Genomic DNA, 24,799 nt, shown 5'->3' with positions numbered 1-24,799 from the left:
CTACCAAAAGAAAACAAAAACCCGGCAGAGAAATAGTGCTCATGAATGAAAAGTAGAGAAAATTTTTGTAAAAATATTAACAAGTAGAATTCAGCAATACATATTTTTTTAATTGTGTGCTGTCAGCTTCATTTTAGAGATGCAAGGTTGGTTAAAATCAATCAATATAATTCATGATCTTAACAATCTAAAAGCAAAAATCGCAGGACAATACCAGAAAAAGTGCTTGACAAAAATCAACATTCATTCAAGAAAAAGAACCGCCAAGAAAACAAAGTTAACAGGAAAGAGGAACTTCTTAAACTCAATAAAGAGCATCTACCAACCTACAGCCAGCAATTTACAAGTAGTAAAAGACTGAATGCATGATGTTTCCCCCTCAACTCAGGAACAAGGCAGAGTGCTTCACAAAGTTAATAGACAATGTGTAGTACGAAAAACAAACAAAAAAACTACTTATGAACTTCAAAACTTTTATGCCAAAATGAACACCTTTTAATTCCATTTTCCATGAACTCTTCGAAGTGTCCTTGTGTGTTCTCAGCAGCACAGAGCTGAAAGTTCGGCTCTTCTCTGCAGGCTTGGGCTGGGATGCCAGATCAGCAATGAGAAGCAAGAGCATTGAAAGAGCTTGGGGGGAAAGTAGCCCTTGCAGACAACTGGTGGAGGAAAGAAAAACGAAGGGGTGTGTGGGTGGCAAGGGGTGACGCAGAGGGGAAAAAGCCTTCACTATGACCTCAGTGACAGTCTTCTGGCTCCTTGGTCCCCCAGTGTCCCTAACCATGCTCCTATCATGGCTTACTCCCATCCTGTGAAGTTTTCCCTGAGATCTGTCTTGGCAACCTACACAGAAGAAATAAAGACGTGGTCATTCAGAGGATACAAATCCAATTCCTGGAGGTAGTTCAAAGAAATGTAATCCTAACTAATATGAAAACAATCATTTACATGGTAGTTGTAAGAGGGGGAAAAAAATGATCAGCTAATTCAATCAAACCAGTGGGGGGGGGGTGGAAACGTGTGTTGATACAGTGAAGAATTCAAGTAGGTTGTTTGGTAGAATATGTCTTAAACAACAAGAAAACCCTAGTGTAAAATTCCCTTTCCAGTTACGGCTCAGCCTTGCTCAAGTCCTTGGGGCTCAAGTCCTTGCCTTGCACACAACAGGATCCCATATGTGCACTGGTTCGTGTCCTGGCTGCTCCATTTCCCTTCCAGCTCCCTGATTGTTGCCTAGGAAAGCAGCAGAGGACAGCCCAAAGTCTTGGGACCAGGCACCCATGTGGGAGACCTGGAAAAAGCTCCTGGCAACTGGCTCCTGGCTTTGGATCAGCTTAGCTCCAGCCAGTTCTGTCACTTGGAGATTGAACCAGCAAATGGAAGATTTTCCTCTCTGTCTCTCCTTTCTGTAAATCTGGCTTCCCAATAAAAAATAAACCTTTTTAATAAAATCTCTTTCCAATTAATATTTTTCCCTGCTGATGTACAGATTTCTATTACCTGCTGGTGGTGATAGAACAAAAAGAAATCCAGTGACAGTTTTTCTGGACACAAAACACCTATGTGATACACCCCGGGGGATTAAAACAGGAAGTCTAAATATAAAGTTCAATCCTAGTTTGGGACTACATAGCTAATGAGCAGGAAGAGTGATTGCTTAACCCACCTTAATATAAATCTGGTTAACCAAGGACCTAATAATCCTTTCAAGTGTTACCTATATTTACCTGCTAATAAGCTTTAGAAGAAAAATTTAATGATCCCTTAAAAGGAAGCAGTTTGAGATAACAGAATTAAAATATCTGTTAAAATACCTGCTTAAAATATCTGTTCCAATCATACTCACCTTAATATTTTTCCTAGCATGGAAATTTTGACAGGAGAAAATTCAATGCAAAATCCTAACAAAGCCCTTATCCTTTCTAGGTAACAGAGCAAAGATAAAAATAAAACAGAGATATCCCCATACATGGAGTCTAGAAAAAATAGTAATGCTCACAGAAATTCAAAGCATGATAGAGGTTACCAGAGGCTAGGGAGGGAGGAAAGATGAATGGGGGAACTGTTGATTAATGGGTACTAAGATACAGCTGGAGGAGAGTAAGAAGCCCTGAGGATCTGTCACAGAGTAGACTGGCTACAATGTCAAAGAACTGCATATTTCTCTTTTTAAAAACCCCGGAAGACTGAATTTGGGATGTTTTCACCAAAAATGATATTAAATGCTTGACTAGACACTATGCTATGTATACATGCATAAACACCACACAGCACCCTAAAAATGTGCATAATTTTATATGTCTGCAAAAAAACATTAAAAATGTAAGGAGATGTTACATGCTTTGTTATCAATGTATTGGCAAAAATTACTCTCATTTATAAATAACACGTCAGTGGATTAACACTGTTGTTTACAGGCTAACAATGATTCTTAAGAGGGCTGAAAATTATATCTGACTCAAATTAAATAAAGGAGTAAAGACCTTTTGCATATTAAATAAATATGCAAAAGTAAATATAATCTAGTAAATATAATCACTGTTATTGCTATATGTAGTTTTCATAAAACAAGATCTTGGAAAAGACATATGTTTGTTCAAATTAGTGTTTCTTTTCTCTCACAATAAAAGATCAGTTGTAACGACGCACAGAAGATAATAATGGTATCATGGTATCATCAATGCCTAAGTTCATTCATTTGCTTTGATAAACGATTTCAATCATCATGGTCACAAAAACCCACTCTAAGTGGTATGTGTGTGTGTATGTGAGAAAGATTCTCAAGCACTTCATTTGTTAACTTGCTATCACATCACATGAGTCATTCTTTATGTTTACTTCCTCCTCTAATCTGCCTCCTCTCTATGTGTGGGAAGAAGTGGTCCCCGGGGTCTGGGCTATAATTATATCCATACAAGAGCTACTTTGGAATTCAAAATTTTAAATGATAGTTCCCAAGGACAAATCCACCAGAGCACAAAGTATTCTAGTCAATGAGAAGCAGAACGAAGAAAACTGCAGAGTACTCCCAAGGCACGGCAGTCTATGGGGTGAGCAGTACACTCGGAGCTTGTTTGCTTTGTTTTTAAGAGATGGTGAAAGGATGTGTAGGGAGTGGTCACTAGCCTAGTGGTGAAGCTGATTAGGGCAACAGATTGTGCCGGACCAGGTACCGGCAAGCACACATAGACACAGGGCCTGGGATCACCTCAGATGAAGTTTCTTTGGAGATCCCACCAACCGAACTGCTGATCTCAGAACCCCAACCATGAAGAGACTATGTCAGTCAGTGGATTCTGAGTAGGTTTCATCATGCCTGGAATGGCAAGATTGGCAGCAATTCAGAACAGTTGAACTATCACAACTGCATGAGCAGGACCTTCGGAGCATGCCCCACATCGGGGACCTGGAATAGGTGCGAGGCTGGGTGGGGTCTCTTTCTTTGTTTCTCCCCTGATCCCAGATACGGGGTGGGGGGGGGTGGAAATGATATTAGTGTGGAGAAAAAAAAGAAGGCATTATCTTATCAACGTGCTATTGGTGGGTTTGGAACTCAAGATCAAAAACAATTTGTGTTTTACCCCACAAATGTTCTTACTTCTAGGATATCCTTTCAATTACTCAGCTCATCAGTCTCCTCATTTATTCTCCCGGTATAGCCGATATCCTCAACAGACTATTCTTAGTTCTCCAAGTAAACAATGTGATTCCAAGACCAAAAAAAAAAACACAAAAACAAACAAATAAACAAACAAAACCTGACAAATATTTTCTGTCCCAAACATAATACAAAACAGCATTGAATTTATAATGTCCCTCAGCATCATCCTAGATACGTTCAGGCTTACTTACTTTGTGGTGTTGGCAAGAATGGGAATGGGAAAAAATTCAAATTAACAAAGGTTTTTCCACACAAACTTTCTTAACAAGATGTTTTTTCATCAGGGTCCCTCAAGCTCTCTCTTCTCAGCCCCCTCTTCGTGTTTTTTTACATTTGTTTTCTCTGCTAATCAGTGTAACTTGGCTTGTCTTCCCCTCTCTTCTGACCCTATCTGTAGCCTCTAGTCTTTGAGTATTCAGCAACCAGAGAGGATGCCTCCCTCAGCCTCTTCAGCCCCAATGTATTCTGCCTCTGAGCAGTGATGATTTGTTACATATTTTGCACCTCATTATGCAGCATCTTGCACTATCAGTTGTCTAATTCATCTCTACTTGTTCCCTCTGTTTGTGCTATAGCTATACTGCCAACTACTTGCTGGAAACCTTCAGAACAATGACCCAGCACACCTTCATTTATCAATTTCTAAACAATTCATGATGTTTGGCACAATTGCCCCTCCTAACACACAAACCCTTTCTCCTTCTCTTTCCTCCCCTCCTCCTCCTCCTATCTTGTCTTTTAATAAAATCTAGCACATACGTCCATATTACCACCATGCTAAGCACTGTACAGACAGAAAGATACACAAAGTTCAATCAGTGTCTCCTGGGCTCCCTGTTACTTTTTCATAGCACCATTTTATCCCAATGGTTTCTTCCATCAAAGAACTGTGAGGATACACCAAGTCATACTTCCGTGCCTCAGCACGCTAGCTGCTATCAAGACACAGACTGATATCCTAATCACAGGAATTTAACCACCACAGAATGGCTGGGTGGGTTTCTCCGTCAGCTCTTAACAGCTCACCATCAAGGTGTACCACCTAGAGCTTAGAGTTATCCACACCTCTTCCTTTATGCTCACAACCAATGGTAACAAACGGTTTTCTTATTCTATTTCAACAATGTTTCCTGTATCTAACTGATTCTATTCTACCTCATTATCACCAGAGCAGTTCACACCACAATCCTAGAACTCAGCAGGTACTTCTACTGGTTTCCTTATGTCCTTGTTGGTTATTTCCTCCATGTCCCCGAAATCCAATCCCCACAGGAGCACTATAACTACATACTATCCCCTGCTAAAAAGTTTCCATTGACACCTTCTTTATGGAGCAGCAGCTCAAGGCCACCCCATTCTCCTCATGCACCAGATTCTCAGCTCAAATCACCTTACCATCCACTCCATGGTTTCCTACATCCATGCTTTAACTTTACATTAACTTCCTCTAACCTCTTCCACCAGTCCAAGCTTTTTCTATGCTTCAAAACTCAATTCAAATATTTTCCCCTTAGATTATTATGGACTGAAATGTTTGTTTGCGGACCTAACAGTATCTTACTCAGTGCATTTTATTCTGTTGCAGTTGGTTATGCCCAAACCCATCTTGACTAGTAGATTTGAAGGTCCTTGGGGAAAAATCTCTGAGACATCCCCCACCAAAGTGCCCAAGAGGCACTCAACGAACAAGTTGAACAGAATTTAGTTATCTATTCCACAATATGCACTTTGCAAATATTTACTGAGCACAAACAAAACAGGGGAAAAAAAATCTGCCCTGGTGGTGTTTGCATGTTAAGGGTACAATACAGACAATAAATTAAATAAGTGTTAGATGGAGAAGAATGATAAATTAAAAATAAAGCAAACAGGGATGGAGCAGTGGGAAAAGGGTTCAATTTTTTCTTGGGTGAACAGAAAAGTCCCCACAATGATACAGACAAGGATAAGGATGACTTGAAGGAAGTGACTGAACTGGCAATACTGATACTATGGGGAGAGTGGTCCAGATACTATGCAAATGAGGCAGTGAGCCTAGTACAGGCAGCCAAGAGGTCTGTCTGTATGGCTGGAGTGAAGGGACAGAACTCAGAGAAGAGGCTGGCTCTTGCAGGGCCCAGTAGGCTATTATGATGACGTTGGCCTTTATATTTAAAGATTGAAGTTACATTTTGAAAGAATCGCTTTAGCTACCACATGTAATTGGATTATGGGAATGAGAAGAACAAGAGTAGAAATGCCAATTAGGAAGCTATTACAAAAAAAGAAAAAAGGATGAGAGAAATGTTGTTCTACATACTTTTTAATCCCAGGGTTTCTCTGAATAGCATGCTTCCTGGCTCCACCAGCTTCATTCTATCTTTGAAACTTAGGTAGACTGCTTCTAGGGGTTACCCAGATGTTCAAATCAGAGCCAGAGATCATCATGTCTTTCCTAACCCGATTCTTAAACCAAAAAGAATCTATGAAGACACTTGAAAACGTTCATAGAAATTGGACTTAAATGATAATTATTTTGGTATAAAAATTTAAAACTGAAATCTTCAAATAGAGTCTTCAGAACATTCATAGGAATATGTATTATAATAAAAAAAATGATTCTTATTTTCTACACCAAAACCCTCATTTTTTAAATTTCATTTTCCCATGAGCATTCTAAAGTTCTTTGGTAGGAGAAACTCAGAAGGAAGAGCCCAAAGACTAGGATAAAAACTTTAAAACAATCTATAAGGGAATAGATAGATTGTAGTACAAGACAACACAAAAACAACATCACCGTGAATGGTGCCAAAGTGAGGACACAGTGTCCACTTGCCACATTCCGTCAGCACTGCTTGGAATTCCCAGACAAGGTAGCAAGAGCTTCTACTTTTAATTTTGCAGAGGATGACACTCAATCAGGGAACAATATTAGAACAAAAGTGAGCAATTGTTTGGGGATCCTGACAACTGAGTTACATCAATTGAAAGATTTAGCAAGGGGGAAGTCAGCTGTGAAAATCGTCAAAACCAAGGAAATTCCAGGCATGGCCTGTGAAAATATTTCAGGATTTAACAGAAACTTTTAGTTTCCCAGTAATTAAACCTGCTAAGAGATCTGCACATGCGCACATAATCATAAACCTGTTAGTACACACATCCTGTGAAAGGAAATGTCCTCCTTAACCCAACAAAGAACACAGAAAAGTCTGCTAGCTAAATTTTAGTAGTTGCTAACACTGGTTATCTCATGGGAAGGAGCAAAAAAAGAGAAATTTCTATTATCTACTCTATAAATTTCCATAGTGCTTCCTTTTATTTACAGAGAGCTTATAATTTTATTCAGTGGTACTATCAATTTTGTGGTATTCAAAAAGCAACGAAGACAACTAGAAAAGAAATCACCTAACCCTCTAACACTAAGGGGCTAACCACTCAAGGGAGCCTTGGGAAAATACTTCTGAAAAGTGGAGACATGTAAGAATGTGAATAACTGAACACTAGCTTATCCGTACTGTGTGCTTTATTTGATGTGTTGGGGTTTGAGGGATTTTTTTTATGTAAACAGAAACTACATCCTTTCATAAAGGGCAAACAAGTTCCTCTCCACCTGCCCTCCCACCACTCAAAAAAGAAAAACCCTGTAAGAAAAACTACCGAAAAACAATTCATTTTCTGGACAATATTAAGAAAAAGTGCAAGCAGCTAAGTGGTATCTTGTTGGCAATCCAAGTGGTCAGGTGGTTTCCTGCTGCCCTGTGAGTGGGGTCTTTCGCACACATCTCTGAGACATTTAGTTTGGGGCCTGCTTAAAGGGCTTAGGTCTATAAAAGGAAGTTTATACCGGGCCTGGCTTATTATTGTATTCTGCCATGGTGATTGTCAGAGTAACAGGAAGGACTCCACACTGTATTACATGGGGTGGCATTCACAGACAGAAAGGGACATATTGAAGGTGGAGCAGTTGTCTGAATTCCTTTTCCTTTTTAGCATTTTGCTGCCTGGACTGATGTTCTCTAAATACAACTTTGTTTCAAAGTATCTAATCACAGATTCCCCCAGTTCTGTTCTACTCTTACTTTTGACATATGCACATACAAATACTATCTGTTAACCGATTAAAATTACTAGATTTTTATTAAAAATAACAAGAAACTCCAGAAGTCACATTTTTAAAAGCCTTTAAAAGTGTCACTTACCACTGGATTTGATTTCTCGGACATAATTACTAGGAAACCAGCCCGTTCTTCCATTTAATGTGCCTTCCCACCAGCCTCCTTCTTCAACCCGAGTGACATAAATGATGTCCCCTTTACAGACTGACAGCTCATCTTCATTTGTCTGCTTAAAATTGAATCTTGCCTTTACTATCAACTGGTGACTTCCATTTTCTGTCATCTCCTAGAGAACCGAAAGCCACAACACATTAAGCACTCCTGTAGACGACATAGGGTTTAAACAATGATTTAGACATACAAAATGGGGTAACTAAGGAGATAACTCAAGACACAGCGAGGTATTGAATTTGTACCTTTGGAATCCATGAATGGGCCTCAGAGGGCAATAATAGCCCTAGAAACTAAATGCAAACTTTCACATTTGGGACAACCTGGACTTTGGAAGATGCCACAGCTTTCACTTCCCTCCACTCCCACCAATCATCTGAAACTGCTTACTTACAAGGATCAGGTAACAAAGCAGTGTGATGGATTACGCCACCAAACATACAAATATCATCCACATAATTATATAATCAAGATTAGGTACTAACTTGTTCTCATAAAATCTGTCTCCTATCTCCCAATTAATTAGCGAATTAAGAAGACCTTACATTGACTAAAACTCAGCCAAATGCACAGATATCCTATTGCTAGCTATCTGAGTGGAAAAGGTTTAACTTATCATGTCTGAATTGGGTTTAACTGTTGCAGGTTCATGGTTCCTTTGAAAACCTGATCAACACATTGGTCTTTTGCATACATGGGCTTCTGTACACTATTTGAAAGAATACATAGTACTCATCAACATCTCAAAGATATCTGTGACTTTAAATTTCAACCACTCTGAAGTGCTCTGGAAGTAATAGGTCACACCATGTCACAATAAGTGGTGGCTTTTCGCAGACTAAAGTTTTCACCAAAGTGCAGAGTAAGGGATATTTCCTCCTAAATAACAGCATCCAGTAAGACCAAATGCAAGGACAACTGGGAGATCTCAATATAGAAGCTCATCACAGGCTGATATTTAAAATTGAGTTTTGCTCGATAGGAATGCAAACAGAAAAACAAACATGTTAGTCACAGTGATTGCCAAACAGTCTTGAGTTTTCCTAATAAACCAAGAGGTAGGGAAAGAAGCAGTAAACTGCCATTAGGGATTAGACATAATGACTTGCCACTTGCATTAGTGCTCTCAGTTAAAGTGGCTCGCCCGGCTAATAAGGGACAGAACTGAATCTTCAACTCTGATTTTCTGACTTTAGGCTCCACAACATGCCCTTGAGTTGTTCCATGGGGCCATCCTGACTTGATGTTCTGTTTATAATTACTTTTCTCAGCAATGCCCCAAATAAATGGGATGGCAAACTCACACATACAGAGATGCAACCAGGACATCCAGCTAATTTTACAGATTTTCCAACAGGCTGGGAGAATTGCAAGCTATACTTACCGCAGCCTTTGACTGCCTCTGCAGCCCTGGAGCTGTGCTGGTAACCGCTCCCTGTGGGTTCGCCTGACAACTATTAGCAGCACTAAGAGAAGAGGAACGTCCACATGGTCTTTCTGATAGCTGATCTGTGAAAAGAGGAAAAGACACGGTCAAGGAACCACTCACGTCATAAAAACATCTACACTACTACATCATCTTTCATGGGACCTTAGCGAAAACATCCTGGCTATAATTCTGCTAGTAGTCTAAACATGCCATGGGAATTTCACTTCCCCCTCCCATTTTGGTAGACAACTTCTTTTTTCTTAACCTTACTGGCCATTGCTCTCCAGTAGAATGAAAAACAGCGACAGAACCACATTTTCTCTTAACCCATTTCCCTACCACTCTTCTCTCTTGAACCAGTTGCAACAGGCTGTCCTGTTATCGCAGGCAGAACTATATTGGGTACCAAACAGCTGTTTGTGGCTTCTTATTACTTTGAAATATTTTAAATTTCTCTCTTTGTTTTTTGGTCCATAACTCCGTCACTGTGTTCTTACTCACATGAAACAATATGTGTGACCTATATAATGTAAAATCTCCCCAGGGTGGGGAACAGTTGGATGGGGTGGGAAAGGAGAATAAGTGAAGAACGTGTGCCTGGGACAGATGCGATTTTGATTTTTTTTTTAATGGAACTCAGGAGGAAATATGATCAAGGGAGGAGCTGAGGTGGAAGTTTTCAGTATGCTGCGAGTATGCTAAAGGAGAGGAGCTGGCTTCTTGACAGATTCAAATGACAGTTCATTTCCCCTCCACTCATTTTTTAAAAGATATAAACTGCAAAAGTCTAAAAGCCCAAACATTCCCTAGGCGACAAGTGCAGTATCCAAGTAATTTCCTTGAAGCTGTGGGTTTTAACTTTCACCCCCTCGTATTTTTATAAATATCTATGGCAAGGGAAGAGACTATAAAACTTACTAGGAGAGTTTGGCAAAGGAACATATAATTTGTGTGGCATAATGTTAGAATTACACAATCTTCCTTGCCCAGAACTGGATAGTTGGCATGTATGTTAAATATAGTTACTTGAATTAGCTGTACTTTCTGCTATACGCCTTGCAACAACTCAAAAGCATTTTTTCCCAAATAGCAAAAGAACAACTTTGGAGAAGTATTTTTACATGTATTGCTATTATATACAGCTCTTTTGACTAAAACTGTAATTACTTGATAGCTTCCTAGATTCTCCATCCTACTTGGCACTTGGTTATATTGTCTGCTCTTGTTCTCTTTGAATCGTTTCACGTGGGGAAGCTGAGTGTCCCTAAATAGACAGTCATTTTCTCAAGGGCAGGGACCATCTCTTCCACGTCCTTTGTAGCACCTGGCAGCACTGGGCACACAGCCTACTAACACTACAACGGTATGAGCAGCAAGACCGTGTTTGTGCACAAGGCCTCTGCTGCCATGCAGCTGCGGGTCTGAATTCCAGCTCAGCCATTTACTTTCTGTTGGACAACTGTGGGCCTCACTCTCCTTGTCTGAAATAAGGACTGAAAAAGGTTTAATCTGACCACATGTGACTCTCAGGACAGCCTAGATCTAGGGCTATGATTGAACTATGATTGCTATCACCCAGCTGTAGGTTAGCTACTATATAAGGAATATCTTCTAAAGATGCATGGAAAGTGTGTGTTATAAAATGATCATTTAATTTTGTGCAGCAAAATAATTTGATCTTTTAATTCCATTTTGCATGACCTGTTACTTTCTAATATCACAAGAGTGAAGTGACACACTAAGTTAATCACCTTTTTCTTCACATTTAGTAGGATTTATATCATCTGTCCGGTGTGCCAAGTATTAAACATTTAGATAAACACACTTGTCACTCACTTTGAACCCCAGCTTTTACTTCCAAGGTCTGGTTTTCAAGGGGTTCCTTTGCATGGGCAAAATGTCTCTAAGCTGGTATAAAGAAGTGATGATTATATTTTCCTAAACTTTTTTAAAAAGAGAAGTATTTTTTTAATTTTTGTCTTATTATGCTCAAGGTTTGCAATAAAATAGTTTTTGGTTCTAACCATTCAGTGGAAGGCATTAAGATTTCATCTGTGGTCGTTATGCTTAAATTCTAAGCCAGGAAAAAATAAAACACTTGACCCTTGGTAAGGTTTATGGAGCAGAGGTTTGCGTCAGTTTAACAATCCGGGTCATACTTGGTTCCTGGGGTTAGCAGAAACACGTGAATCCAAACATGTCACCTGGAGCTCCTAAATCACAAGCCTTGCTTACCTTCTGTTGCTTTGTTGACAGCTAAAAGAGTACTCAGAACCTTCGGGAAATTGACCCCTGAATAAAGGTCATCAGGATCAAATACCTATGGGGAAGGGAAATGGAAGCCATGAGACACTGTCAGTATTCAGTTCAACAAGCTAAAGTATCTAAAGACCACTTCCTTCAGCTCTCAAGAGAAAAAAAAATGTAAAAGCCAAGATGGTACAATTGGGAGAAACAAGAGCAGCAGCTAATCTGCCTAATGCCATGCAGCAGGCCATCGGTGAGTCAGCGAAGCAGCAGTGGGAAATGACAGCCGAGCTGCAAAGTTGTGCCCACTAGGAAATGCACAGTGCACACTCAGACTCACTCGTCTGACCCGAACACATCAATGCTTCCAGCCCCATTACAGGAAATTCCCGTGCGAGGGTTATAATTAATGTCTGGAACCCACAGAAGGTCCTCAACAGCCCATAAGGAAGGAGGTGGAGCCTTGTTGACACACTTTCATCTTTAAGTTGTTCACCTTTCCTTCTGCTCCCCTTCCTCCGTGCTGTTGCCCACTGGATCCCAACAATTGGAGACTCCAGCTCCAGGTTGCCCAGACATTCTGCGCAGGTCTGCCTTTCCTCTCCCCATGTCTCAGTTCCAGTCTTTGTTGCTTGACCTTGTCCTTCTCCATTCATTTTTACTTGCTCACCTCTAAGGGTTCATCCTGGGATTAGGTGATTTATTTCTTTAGCATGTGGCCTCTGGCTTTCCTGATGCTACCTAACTCTCAGCAATAAATATTAAGTAAAGGGACAGGCATCTGACACAACAGTGGTATCTACAATTTCAGATGTCTACATTCCATATCACATTCTGTTATTTAATTGTGTCATGGCATTGTAGGTACAGGCAATGGTTTAAAAAAAAATCTAGTACCATATTATCAGTGTATATTTAACAGTTTCATTGGGAGTCCTCCTTTTATTTGAGACTAGAGATACATACTGAAATGTATCTTCACTTCCTGGTATGCTAGTTTCCATTATACAGTTCATCCATGGGAATATATGTAAATACATACTTCCCTGTATATCTATTTGTTTTGTATTTTGCATGAATGTTGCCTTATATCTGAGAGAACATATGATATGTGTTCTTTCTGAATCGGCTTATTTCACTGAGCATAATGGTCTCCGGTTGGGACCATTTTATTGAAAATGGTAGAATTCTTTTCTTTTTAATAGTTGAGTAATATTGCATGGAGTAGATGTACCATAGCTTCTTTATTCATTTCTCTTTCAACAGGTCTCTGGACTGTTTCCATGTCTTTTTCATTGTGGATTGTGCTGCTATAAATATAGGGATGTAGGTCACTTTCTCGTGTGCAGGTTTCACTTCCTTCACATACATTCCCAGAAGTGGGATAGTTGGGTAATATGGTAGATCACATCCCTTACCAAAGTGTTAGCTCAAGTCCTACTGCTCTGATTCTAATCCAGCTCCCTGATAATGCACATGGAAAAGCAGTGGAAGCTGGCCACTCATGTGAGAGACGTAGATAAAATTCCAAGCTCCTGGCATTGGCCTGGCCCAGACGCTGCCATTGTGGTGATTCGTAGAGTAAATCAGCAGGTGAAAGATCTCTCTCTCTCTCTCTCTCTTTCTCTCTCTCTCTCTCCTCCATCTCTACCTTTCAAATAAATAAGTCTTTAAATTTTTTTTCACAATACATAGGAAATACATGCTATGAAACTGCATGTATTTCAACATTATTTTTTACCCAAATAAATTTTTACTTTCAGTTCCATTTTTCACAACATTTGAAGCATCCTCAAACATAACGGTGGGTAACCAGATGCCCACTTTCTGGATGGAAATGGCCCTTCTAAAAATCTTTCATTCCAGGATAGCTAGAGAGTCTCTTGAAGAGAACAGATTGCATCATTTGTTTTCCCAAATGTGGTGATGATTGGTAATGGGCCTAAGATTTTGAAGGGTATGTCTTCCTATTAGAGACATTTGTTCCATTTTTAATATGCATGCTTTCTGGGAGCCACATCAAGACAAGTTTTTACCTCATTTTTCTACATATTGTTGAAGACCTAAGATCTGTTACCAGAATGAAAAGACATGATATGCACTTTTTTCAAGTTTGGGGGATTAACATAGTTTCACACAATTGGAAACCTAGATAAATGTGCCTATTCTAGTGTTTACAATTCAACCATTTAATCAATAAATGTTTGCATTAAAAGTTAAAGGTGACTGAAAAGCCTAATTGCACTTAAGAGACGCTAATACACAAAATTCAAAGTTTTCCAGGAATATGTTGACAGGAGTTCGGTTTTAATTTGTCAAAGCATGGGTGAACAAAAGACAAGAGACTAGAGAGAATATCTAGGATCCCAGGGTATTCTAAACTGACTGAATGCTCCTTAGAACTAATAAAATTACAGGAAGTATTAATGATAACTATGGCAAAGCAAAAAGCCCATACTCCCTAATGGAAGTGTCAATACGTGTGTGCATAATGGACATTCATATTAGGTGTGTGTGCAGAAGTAAACACTAACACAATAGTGTGTAAGAGTAAAAGCTGTGATTGGAAAGAAACTTTTCCTTTTGCTTTAGTTGTTCCTTACTCAGGTGAATGAACTTGCTACACACGGCAACACTGGCATTTTTCATTTGTACTAGTACTTGACCAAATTTGAAGACAAACGGATAAGAAAATGAAACGTGTATCAGCAAGTCATGGCACCTGCTTGAGACAAGCTTCCTGGATTGTATACATTTTATTTTTCAGAAAACTCCAACAGAGTCAAATTTATTGACAGACATTGCTGATCTTGATGCAAGTCTATTCCCTAGCACTAAAGACCACACAGAAAGAAGGTGAAAGTGGCCCACAGGGACGAGCAGCAAAGGTAATGCAGCAAGATTATGATTTCAGGGCAGTTGGAAGATCAGATGTAAGTACAAACACTTTCTATATGTATGTTACCCCTTCTCAGGATACAAATTGAGTGATATTGAAATTTCCACTAGAAATCCTTCTTCAATGACATCCATCTTTCCATGATATGTTTTACTTCCACTAAGATGCTATATGATATAAATATGAAATCAAAAGTAAAAAAAAAAACCAAATCCTTCTTCAATGCACTTGAGATTGATTCCCCAAGAAAATAGAAGCATTACTTGTAGCGAGTGAAACACCTTCAGTCATTATCACTCATTTATAGCTTGGTGGAAATGTGAAGTGTGAGACCACATTTACAGGTGATGATGTGAAGAAAGACTAACGGCACTGATGCCCAACTTGCAAAGAGCAACGGAAAATCTCCAAATGTGGAGCGGGTAACAAAAGAACATGAAAAAAAAAAAAACAATAAAAACCTGTGTTGTGTTACAGGTTGTTAAGCCACTGCTTGGATGCCCATATCCCATATCGTGCAGCCTGGGATCTAGCCTGGCTGCTCTGCTTCTCATCCTGCTTCCTGTCGATGCACCCAGAAGGTGGCAAAAGATGGCACATGCACTTCAATTCCTGTCACCCACATAGGAAATCAAAACAGAGTTATAGTTTGTCCTGGCCTACCCCTGTTTTTTTTTTTTTTTTTTGCAGGCATCTGAGGAGCGAACCAGGAGATGGAAAAGATGTGTGTGTGTGTGTGTGTGTGTGTGTGTGTGTGTGTGTGTGTGTGTGTGTGTGTATTGTGTCCCCCTCCTTCTCTTTTTCAGATAAATAAATAATTTTAAAAGCAGTAAAATAAATTACAGTAAGGGTCATCTGCTTAGGACTAACCACACTCCTTTCCATATTCACACTGGAGAACTAATTCTTTCTTTCTGCAAAGCATCTAAACTGTATAAAAGCTGATTTAAACTTGCACATACATGCTTCATGTAATGTTTTCAAATTTTTTGCCTAAAGGGCTGGTACTATGTCATAGTGGGCGAGCTTGGCGCGTGTAGCACTGGCATACTCCTGGTTGTTCCCCTTTTGTTCCAGTTCTCTACTAATACATGCAAGAAAGCATCGGAAGATGATCCAAGGCCCTGCACCCATGTGGAAGACCAGAATGAAGCTTCTGGCTCCTGAGTTTGGTCTGACTCAGTCGTGGCCATTGCAGCCATGTGGGAGGTGCACCAGTAGATGGAAGATATGCCTTTCTCTCTCTCTCTCGCTCCCTCCCTTCCACCCTCCCTGTCATTCTCTCTCTGTGTAACTGTGCTTTCCAAATAAAGTGCATCTTAAAAACTTTTTGCTAAGGGCCCAGGGGAGTAGCCTAGCGGCTAAAACCCTTGCCTTGCATGCACCGGGATCCCATATGGGTGTTTGTTGGTATCCTGGCAGCTCCACTTCCCATCCAGCTCCCTGCTTATGGCCTGAGAAAGCAGTTAACAACAGCCCAAAGCCTTGGGACCCTGTACCCGCATGGGAGAGCCAGAAGAGACTTCTGGCTCCTGGCTTCAGATCAGTTCAGCTCTGGCCTTTGCGGCCACTTGGGGAGTGAACCAGCAGATGGAAGAACTTTCTGTCTCTCCTTCTCTCTATAAATCTACCTTTCCAATGAAAAAAATCTCTAAATAAATATATATATATATTTATATATTATAATCATTATACGATTATTATAATATTATATATGTGTATATATGTATATATACATATATATATATATAGCTTAGCAATAATTCTACATAGTTCTGGGCTACTGTGTGTCATTTCAATACATGCAGACAAAGTGCACTGAGCCATTCAGGGCAAGCTGTATTTCTCCCCCCTCAGCATTACGATTGAAGCCTTGCGCTCCTCTCTTCTATTTATTCAAGTGGTCTTCACATAAAGGTTTCAACATGAAAGTCATATCATGCTAGTCATTATGATATCCATCTTTCAGTACTGTGTGCAAGGTTCACTAGCCTGTGGAGTGCCTTCAGTTTGTGAGCCAGTCCCAGAATAGCTGAATGATCTTTATACTTATTTTGGTCCAGAAATAATCTGGCTAGTTCCCGTTGGATCTGTGAAGGTCAGATGAACCTCGGGATTCCCTCTCTCCATTCATCATACCACTACTGTGACACAGAAGGGCGGGGGGGGGGGGGGGGACTGCTGCTGAGACTACCGCTAGATGGTTTCCAGGTACTACTGCTGCAATCAGATGAAACAAGGCTCACATTTAACAGCAACATCAAAAACATCTACTCTGCTCTGGGCTAGCCACGGGAGGGACAGTATTAGACTTCACCTTCATTAAATATTTGTAAAGATTTGTTTTTATTTATCTGAAATGCAGAATTACAGAGAGAGAGAGAGAGAAGAAACTCCTGGGCCAGCCTGAAGTCAAGAACAAGGAGTTTCTTCAGGTCTCCTACCACAGTGCAGGGGCCCAAGCACTTGGGCCATCCTCTGCTGATTTCCTAGACGTACTATCAGACAGCTGATCGGAACTGGAACAACAAGGTCTCAAACCAGTGCCCACTTGGGATGCTGGCACTGAAGGGAGCAGTGTAACATGCTATACCATAGCACCTGCTATTTACATATTTACATATAGAGAACCTAAGGTCAAATTCAACATCAGTAAATGAGACATGACATTTAATTTTTAAATGTTTTTCCACATTTTTCCTTTCTGGGTATCCACAAAGACAGGAAAAAAAATATTTTCCTTCTACCAAACACCAGGTGTTAATTCTGAACTGTTGAGGATCTGCCAGTATCAACTACAGAGAATTCACTGCTTTTATGGATTTACCAATAGCTTCTTTTGGAGCGACTCTCAGTTTCAGCATCTAAAATGTTGTGTTATGACATTTTTCTTAAACTCACAAAAGCAAAGAAGAAAATGAGAAGAAATTCCCCCAATGGCTTGTTCCATTCGCCCACCCCTTGTATGGCTATCAGTTACTGATTTACTGAGCTTCCACTGTGCACCTGGAACCATGCTTAGATATTTATGGCTATGGTCCGAGATATATGGCTGCAGTCTGAATATTCATGACCCACCTACTCACAGGTTGGAATCTAATAGTATTTTCAGGTAGAGAATTGAGGTGGCTATTACCCAGAAGCTGGAGCCTTTATAAATAGGATTGATGCCCTTGTATCTGGGGCCCCAAAGAGCTGTCTCACCCCTTCCACCATGAGCAGACCTTGTAAGCAGGCCATCACCTGGACAGCACTAGCACCCTAGTCTTGGACTTCTGAGCCTCCAAACATATTTCTGTTGTTCCTAAGATACCCTGTTTATTGTATATTGTTATGACAGTCTGAATGGACTGAGATGTAATTTTATTAGATTTGATTCTCACAGCGAGCTTGTGATGTAGGTACAATTGCTTCATCCATTTCACAGACGAGTAAATAAAGATTCAGAGTGGTTAGTAGCCAAGAAAAGGAGTGACATAACCAATAAAAACCACACAAGAAAATACTCTGGGGAGCATTGTAGCCCTGCACGCAAATTTTATGTTTGCAAGAGACAGAAAACAAATGGAAAAGCATTTGTGAGTTTGCAGATAAAAATTGTTTTGCTGCTGTCAATACAAGTAGCATCTGTACCATCTGCACAGAATTTGCTAGAACCTCTTAAATGACTAATTCAGCAACTGTGGCAAAGAAAATCTCCATGTGACAAAACTGTCTCCACAGGGATCTTGCCTAATCCCAGTGCTATCCTTATTTCCAGGGGCATCCCTGAGCCAGCAGGCATTTGGTTACATTTGCTTAGACTGTGGAAACTACACAGCCCATACTGTGAAGTCCTGGTGGGGTCGGGGTTCAGCCCAAGGCTTTAGGGACAAACTGAACCATCTGGGCTGCGTGCAATGACATTTAGTCCCAGACATCAATAGCATAATGCTCTAACCACCTGAGTTTACCAGTCACAACAGCCCAGACACAATAGGCTCCATGACTCCACTGTTAAACAACCAATCAACTGAAAAGCCCAGTGATTCAGTGGCACCACAAGGACACGTCGCTTATGTTTCAAGTCTGCTTAAAACAAAAAGGTTCCAAATATTTTTGGAACACTCTGCTTCTGTTCTCATTGCTCCTGTTGCTGTAACTCTTATGTTGATGTAGTCCATCTTGAACCAGATGCTCTAATTCTCACAGCTGAGCACACTGCTTCTGTTAGCCCCTGAACTTTGGAAGAAATGTCATTACATAGTGCAACAGAGCAAGCAAATCCGAGCTGCTTAGTCATATTTCACTGGGCGGCAGTGCTTCTGGCTCTGTGAATGCAAACTGTGATGCCTCCACACAGCTCCTACTAAAAACAGTCACAAAGTCAGCAACAAATAATGCTCTTAGCTCCTAAATTGGACTCATTACCCACTGGCATACTACTGACTCAAATTCAGTTGGTGACATTTTTACCCCGACTGATTTAAAATAGTAATTGTTCTTCCTTTCTGTTTGTTTGTTTAAAGACACCAGAGCGTAAAAGATCCCGTCCAGTGAAGAGGGCTGTTTTTTTTTGGGGGGGGGGGTTATTGGAAAGGCAGATTTACAGAGATGAAGGAGAGACAGAGCAAATGTTCTTCGTTCTGCTAGTTCACTCCCCAAGTGGCCACAACAGCCACAGCTGAGCCAATCCAAAACCAGGATCCAGGAGCTTCTTCCGGATCTGCCACACAGGTGCAGGGTCCCAAAGCTTTGAGCTGTCCTCAACTGCTTTCCCAGGCCACAAGCAGGGAGCTGGATGGGAAGTGGAGCTGCTGGGACTACAACCGGCATCCATATGGGATCCCAGTGCGTTCAAGGCGAGGACTTTAGCCACTAGGCTACCGCGCCGGGCCTGTTCATTGTTGTTCTTTGATGTGGAGCAAGCTAAAGACAACAAACCCTTCTTTCTATTGCAGTCTTACTTTCTTCCTTTCTCTGTAGTCCATCAATTTGGGGAACAAGATCTGATTTGTGCCTGTAACAATATGCAATGTATTAAAAGAGTGCTAGTGTGGGGGCTGAAGACCCTGACTCCAGGCCCAGTTTTACCTTTGCCAAGAAAGTAGTTGTGGGGACCTTATGAAGGGAATGTCGCTTTGCTGGGACTTCACTTCCTATCTGGAAAGAAATCACTTTGAGCAAAATAGCTTAGCAAGAGCTTTGTAGTTCATCACAAAAATAGGGATGCCCAGATGGGATCATCTTGGCAGGCCCCTGGCACCAGAGTGTGGGTATCAACTCTTGGACTTCTTGGGAACGAACTCTTCCCTCTCCAAGCTCATCAGGAACTAGCACATACACCAAAATGCCAATTTCTTAATTTTGACCTTAAAAAATGCTAAGAGGACTAAGTACTCACACTTTGTGATCCTCTCTCAATACAGAAATCTACATATAACTCAAATAATGCTTGGGAATGCGTCGGGTACTGAAGAAGGACAGTAAGTGGAATAGAGTATTGCAGCCTAAGACAATCACCATCCGTTTATATGTTGATTTCTCCAAATGTCATCTAAAAATGACGTGTTACGAATTCTGACTTTGTTTCTGCCACCGCATGATTATGTAAAGGGTTAAATAGGTTCTTCTATCTCCCTGGGTTTCTACATAGTTACCTCACATAACTAATACAGGCCCCTAGCTGACTTGAACCTTGCGGAATCCAGAACCAGGGAGTTCAGTTACATAGATCTCCTGTGACAGGAGCCAAGAGCTGGATCCCTCACTGTTTGCTCATTTCAAAGCCATCAAATCTACTTCCTGAGGGTCTCCTTAGTATCTCTGCATCCCACGTATGACTTCGTTTTTCCCCGTTATCACTAATTTGATGGAGAAAAACACTTTCTCTGCCACAGAGATTTACCTTTAGCTAAATATTGCGTGTTCAGCAAAAAGGAGAACAATGCTATTGACATCCTATGAGGACTGTCACCAGATGAAAAAGACAGGACAACTAGTTTTGGATAATCTCTTCAAAGAGCAGGAACAGAGCCTGGTGTGGTAGCCTAGTGGCTGAAGTCCTCACATTGCACACACCAGGATCCCATATATATGGGTGCCCATTCTAATCTCAGTGGCCCCGCTTCTTATCCAGCTCTCTGCTTGTGGCCTGGGAGGGCAGTCAAGGAAGGCCCAAAGCTTTGGGACCCTGCACTCACGTGGGAGACCTGGAAGAAGCTCCTGACTCCTGGCTTTGGATTGGCTCAGCTGTAGCCATTGCAACCGCTTGGGGAGTGAACCATTAAACAGAAGCTCTTCCTCTCTGTCTCTCCTCCTTTCTGTATATCCATCTTTCCAATAAGAATAAATAAATAGATCTTTGAAGAAAAAAAAAAGAGTAGTAGTGAAAAGACAGGAAAGAAGACATTTATCTCATAAATATCACTTGTCAAGCCAAGGACAGAAAGCTGGAGGCCTGGGACCAGCTGCCTCCCAGCCAACCAGCCACCGGGGCTCCCCAGCCCTCTGCCTGTGCTGCTGCTGCCAGGGCCGTTGCAGGAGTCACAGCAGCTGCCAGTTCTGAGGGGGTAGGGGTGGAGCAAGCAATGCCCCAGCTGCTGAAACATTTCTGTGCCAGACCTGAGGTGCCCTCCCCTTTCAGAGACATGAACTGTGTTCCAGCTTGGAATGCAGAACACATTTTTTTTTCCAGCGATACAGCAGCATACCTGCCACTTAATCTCTGTGAGTTCTGTAGTTCAGCCGCATTAAATTAACAGCAGGCTGTTGTGGACCAAGCAAGAAACGTCATTACCGCGTAGAATTTTATCTTTGTGAGAAAAGTTTTTCTGCATCAACAGTAAAGTCACAAACGTTTCAAGCACTTGTATATTTGAAGAGTTCCCAAACGTACGTTCCCAAATGAATACCTAATCTCTTTTAAGCATTTTCCCTGTCTTTTCTTAATAAAAGATAAGCAAATACCTTAGACACTCAGAGTGTCTTTTATTTTGGATTATTCCATGATCAGAGAATTAAGGCAAATGTCATGAAGAGTGTGAACACCATCAGCTATGTCAGCAGAGTCACCAGCTCCTTGCCATCTGTTTCACAGGCCAGGCAGTTAGGGAGCAGCCTTCCTTGTAAAGACAGCACTCCTGCATCCAGTGCTCTCCTAGGAACTTCCAATGATTCGGGGTTGTAACCCTAGAGCCCAACAGAAGCAACTGCTCCACTACAAATTCCATGCATTAGAGAGATGGTGGCTAAAGATCCCTATCCAAAAATGAGGGAGAACAAGGCTGCCGCAGGTAGTTCTAAACTCTTAAGTAGCAGTGTCCCTGGTGGTTTCACCTGTTGCTGTCCAGGAGGTCTCCTGCTGACCCACCTCACTTCCCTGCCTTCTGAATATTGCTAGCCTCACAGTATGTGTTGATGCTGCACCTGAAGCTGTTGATGGCCCACCAGCCTTAATTTATTCTGTGGGCATTAAGATCAGTCCTGCATTTCCAATTAGAAGAGAGGCCCATTGCATTTCAGATTCCCCAACCACCCTGATCCAACATTGAACATATACGAGACACTGGATAAACACTCACTTGTTTAGCTACAGGATGTACTGTCAGAGAGGCTTGAATGTAAATTAAACCAATAATATAAGACACAAAACCAGTTTAACATTTTCCCTTCTCTGTCCTCATTGTCTAGAAAGGGTACCTGTCGCATGTCGGTGCTCAATAGATTTTGATTAATTAATGAAAGCTTAGGTTCTCTCACCAAAAGGTAATCAGTCATAATTAAACACCATTGCTGAAAGTACAATTGACTAAAAATTAAACACCATTTAAGGAAGGGAGAAAATCAATCTCCATGTAACTTCCCAGGAAACACGTATTGTCTAAAATGAAATACACCTGTACTCATTTGGGAACGTAAGCCCTGTGACTGTAAAGTAGCCATACTCCATGACTGTGGATGTTTGAGTCATGTGCCAACTATGGGCAACATCCACAATTGCAAGCTAGTCCCAGGCTTAAACCCCATCACAAAGCACCAGAAAAACAGTAGGTAAGAACTGTGGTATTCTACTGTGTTGCCAAAATAGGCTACATTTTCCACTTTTATTGAGAATAGTATACAAGACAAACTCTACAAGCCACACTCGTTTGAGCTCATTCCCTAAAGCCAGTTCCTAGTTGCAGACAGTGCACCGTAGGTCATGGTAAAACAGAGCAAAGTAACTCACCAGAAGCCAGGAGACACAACACACAATTTGAAAGCCTACAAGTCACATGCCCAAAGTCCTTCTAATATCAGCTAAACGAAGTAGGAAGGACACTGTGACGGTCATTGTCATTGCCTTTCCATATTTACCAATCACCTGCAGCGATTCATTTGAAAAAAGAATTTCTAGCAATTCTTGTTTATATATCCATGAGTCACTTTTGCAAAAGTATTGATCGCATCAATGCCTAACAGATGTCAATGAAGTAATCAGGAATTAATTAGCTCACTTGAGCCCATCTTATTCTAAATGGAATTAGTGCTGAGGAAGCCATGCAAAGGCCAAGGTAAGGATTCAAGAGCCTTGGTATCAGAGACTGCATGAGTAGTGCCCTTCCATGAGCGCTCATGCTTCTCAAACCATGGGATTTTCCTCCAGCAAAACCTTAACACATCTCAGGCCATACCTGCCTACAAAATCAAGTCCACCCTCCTCAGGCTGACACTTAATTCCCTCTCAAGCTGGCTTCATGCTAACAAGTCGTTCCCAGCCTTTCCTTGGATGGCCCCAAAGCTGTTACTTTGTGTATGAAGCCTTTCTGTGATATTCATACTTTCTTCGATTTATTTATTTTATTGGAAAGGCTGATTTACAGAGAGAAACAGAAAGAGAAAGAGAAAGATAATCTTTCCACTGATTCACTCCCTAAACGGCCACAACAGCCAGCGTTGAGTTGATTTGAAGCTAGTTTTCAGGAGTCAGGTGCTTTTTCCAAGTCTCCCATGATGATATAGGGTTCCATGGGTTTGGGCCATCCTCTGCTGCTTTGCTAGAATAGGAAGCTGGATGGAAAGAGGAGCAGCTAGGACACGAACCAACACCCAAAGGGGATTCCAACATTTGAAGGTGGAAGATTAGCCCGTTGAGCCACAGTGCTGACCCCTGATATTTACACTTCTTAGGAACGTTCTCTCAGGAGGTGACCGCATAGTGGTTAAGCTGCCAGTTGGGATTCTCACATATCAGTTCAAGGTCTGCCTGTGTTCAAATGCTACTGAGGCACACCCTAGGAGGCCAGAAGTGGTGGCTCAGTTCCTTGAATGCCTGCCACTCATGGGAAAGCTGGACTGGGTTCCGAGATCCCAGGTTCAGCTCTGGCCAGAAGCTCTGTCTCTCCTTCTCTCTGAAACTCTGCTTTTCCAATTAAAACAATAAATCTTTAAAAAAAAATTTAAGTCCCTTCGATCATGTGACTCCCAGTTATCTTTCAGGGTCTGTTCCCAAACTACTTCTCAGCCTGGAAATTTTCTGAATGTACTCAGCAGGCTCCTCTGTTTCTGAACTCATCTTGCATTTATGCTCTAGATTCCAGAATCACTATGCTGGGCACCCAGTCACACCTTGCTATACACTGTTAAATTCTACTTTTTCACATATACATAGTGTAGGAGCTCAGAGCTCTGGACGTGGCACTCTCCATATGGATGGTAAACAAGCTTACATGCTGCAAATCAGTCTTTCTTCTGCATATAAAATTTCTTCCACCTTTTGACATGTTTTTCTCCAAAGGAAAGAGAGGGAACAACATTCTTTACCTAGCAGGATTTGCTAAATCGAGGTGCATGTATATTCCATCATTTGGCAAGATAAATTGTTCTTTGAGATGAACACGAGTGAAAAAAAAATGCTGACAAAAAAGTTACCTCATCAAAGGGAAGTGATGATATTGCCCGGTGAGATCACTTTCAACAAAGTCACAGAGCATCCTCATGTGCAAAACTTACATGTGGAAAGCCCAATGAAATAAGAAGAATCCAGGTAATAGAGAAATAAGAAATGGCCTCTTACAGTAGTTGAGATTTTTAAACTTAAAAAACCCTTTAAACACATATTCTAACTTGGCATGTGGAAACTGAATAATGCTCTCCAGCTTTCCTTTGATCTTTCTTTACAGAATCACTTTTTTGAATAAAAATCAACTCTTGTTCATCTATATGAGCTATACAGCTCTAAAAAAACATTCGAAGTTAATATACATTAAAAACCCATTCAGTATCCATTCAATGTCTCCTGAGCACCTGGCATGTGCCAGTCACTAAACACATAAATT

At 41.0% G+C, this 24,799-nt stretch overlaps 1 protein-coding gene across 5 annotated transcripts in view; it reads right to left on the bottom strand.

Annotated features, from left to right (window-relative positions):
* The window catches only part of ARHGEF6 (Rac/Cdc42 guanine nucleotide exchange factor 6), a 103,906-nt gene that overhangs the window by 57,864 nt on the left and 21,243 nt on the right, over positions 1 to 24,799 (bottom strand). For 4 of the 5 annotated variants that reach the window (XM_040999424.1, XM_040999422.1, XM_040999426.1 and 1 more), the window contains exons 3-5: positions 11,591 to 11,675; positions 9,311 to 9,435; positions 7,840 to 8,041 (exon numbers count right to left, since the gene is read on the bottom strand). In XM_040999424.1, coding sequence (XP_040855358.1) covers positions 7,840 to 8,041; positions 9,311 to 9,435; positions 11,591 to 11,675 — 412 coding nt within the window. The remainder of the gene's footprint in view (positions 1 to 7,839; positions 8,042 to 9,310; positions 9,436 to 11,590; positions 11,676 to 24,799) is intronic. The other variant, XM_040999425.1, reaches the window with a different exon arrangement.

The sequence above is a fragment of the Ochotona curzoniae genome, unplaced genomic scaffold (genome assembly GCF_017591425.1).
Source record: "Ochotona curzoniae isolate NIBS_2020 unplaced genomic scaffold, NIBS_Ocur_1.0 scaffold_1852, whole genome shotgun sequence".
Taxonomy (NCBI): Eukaryota; Metazoa; Chordata; class Mammalia; order Lagomorpha; family Ochotonidae; genus Ochotona; species Ochotona curzoniae.
This window is presented reverse-complemented; position numbering and strand designations above follow the sequence as displayed.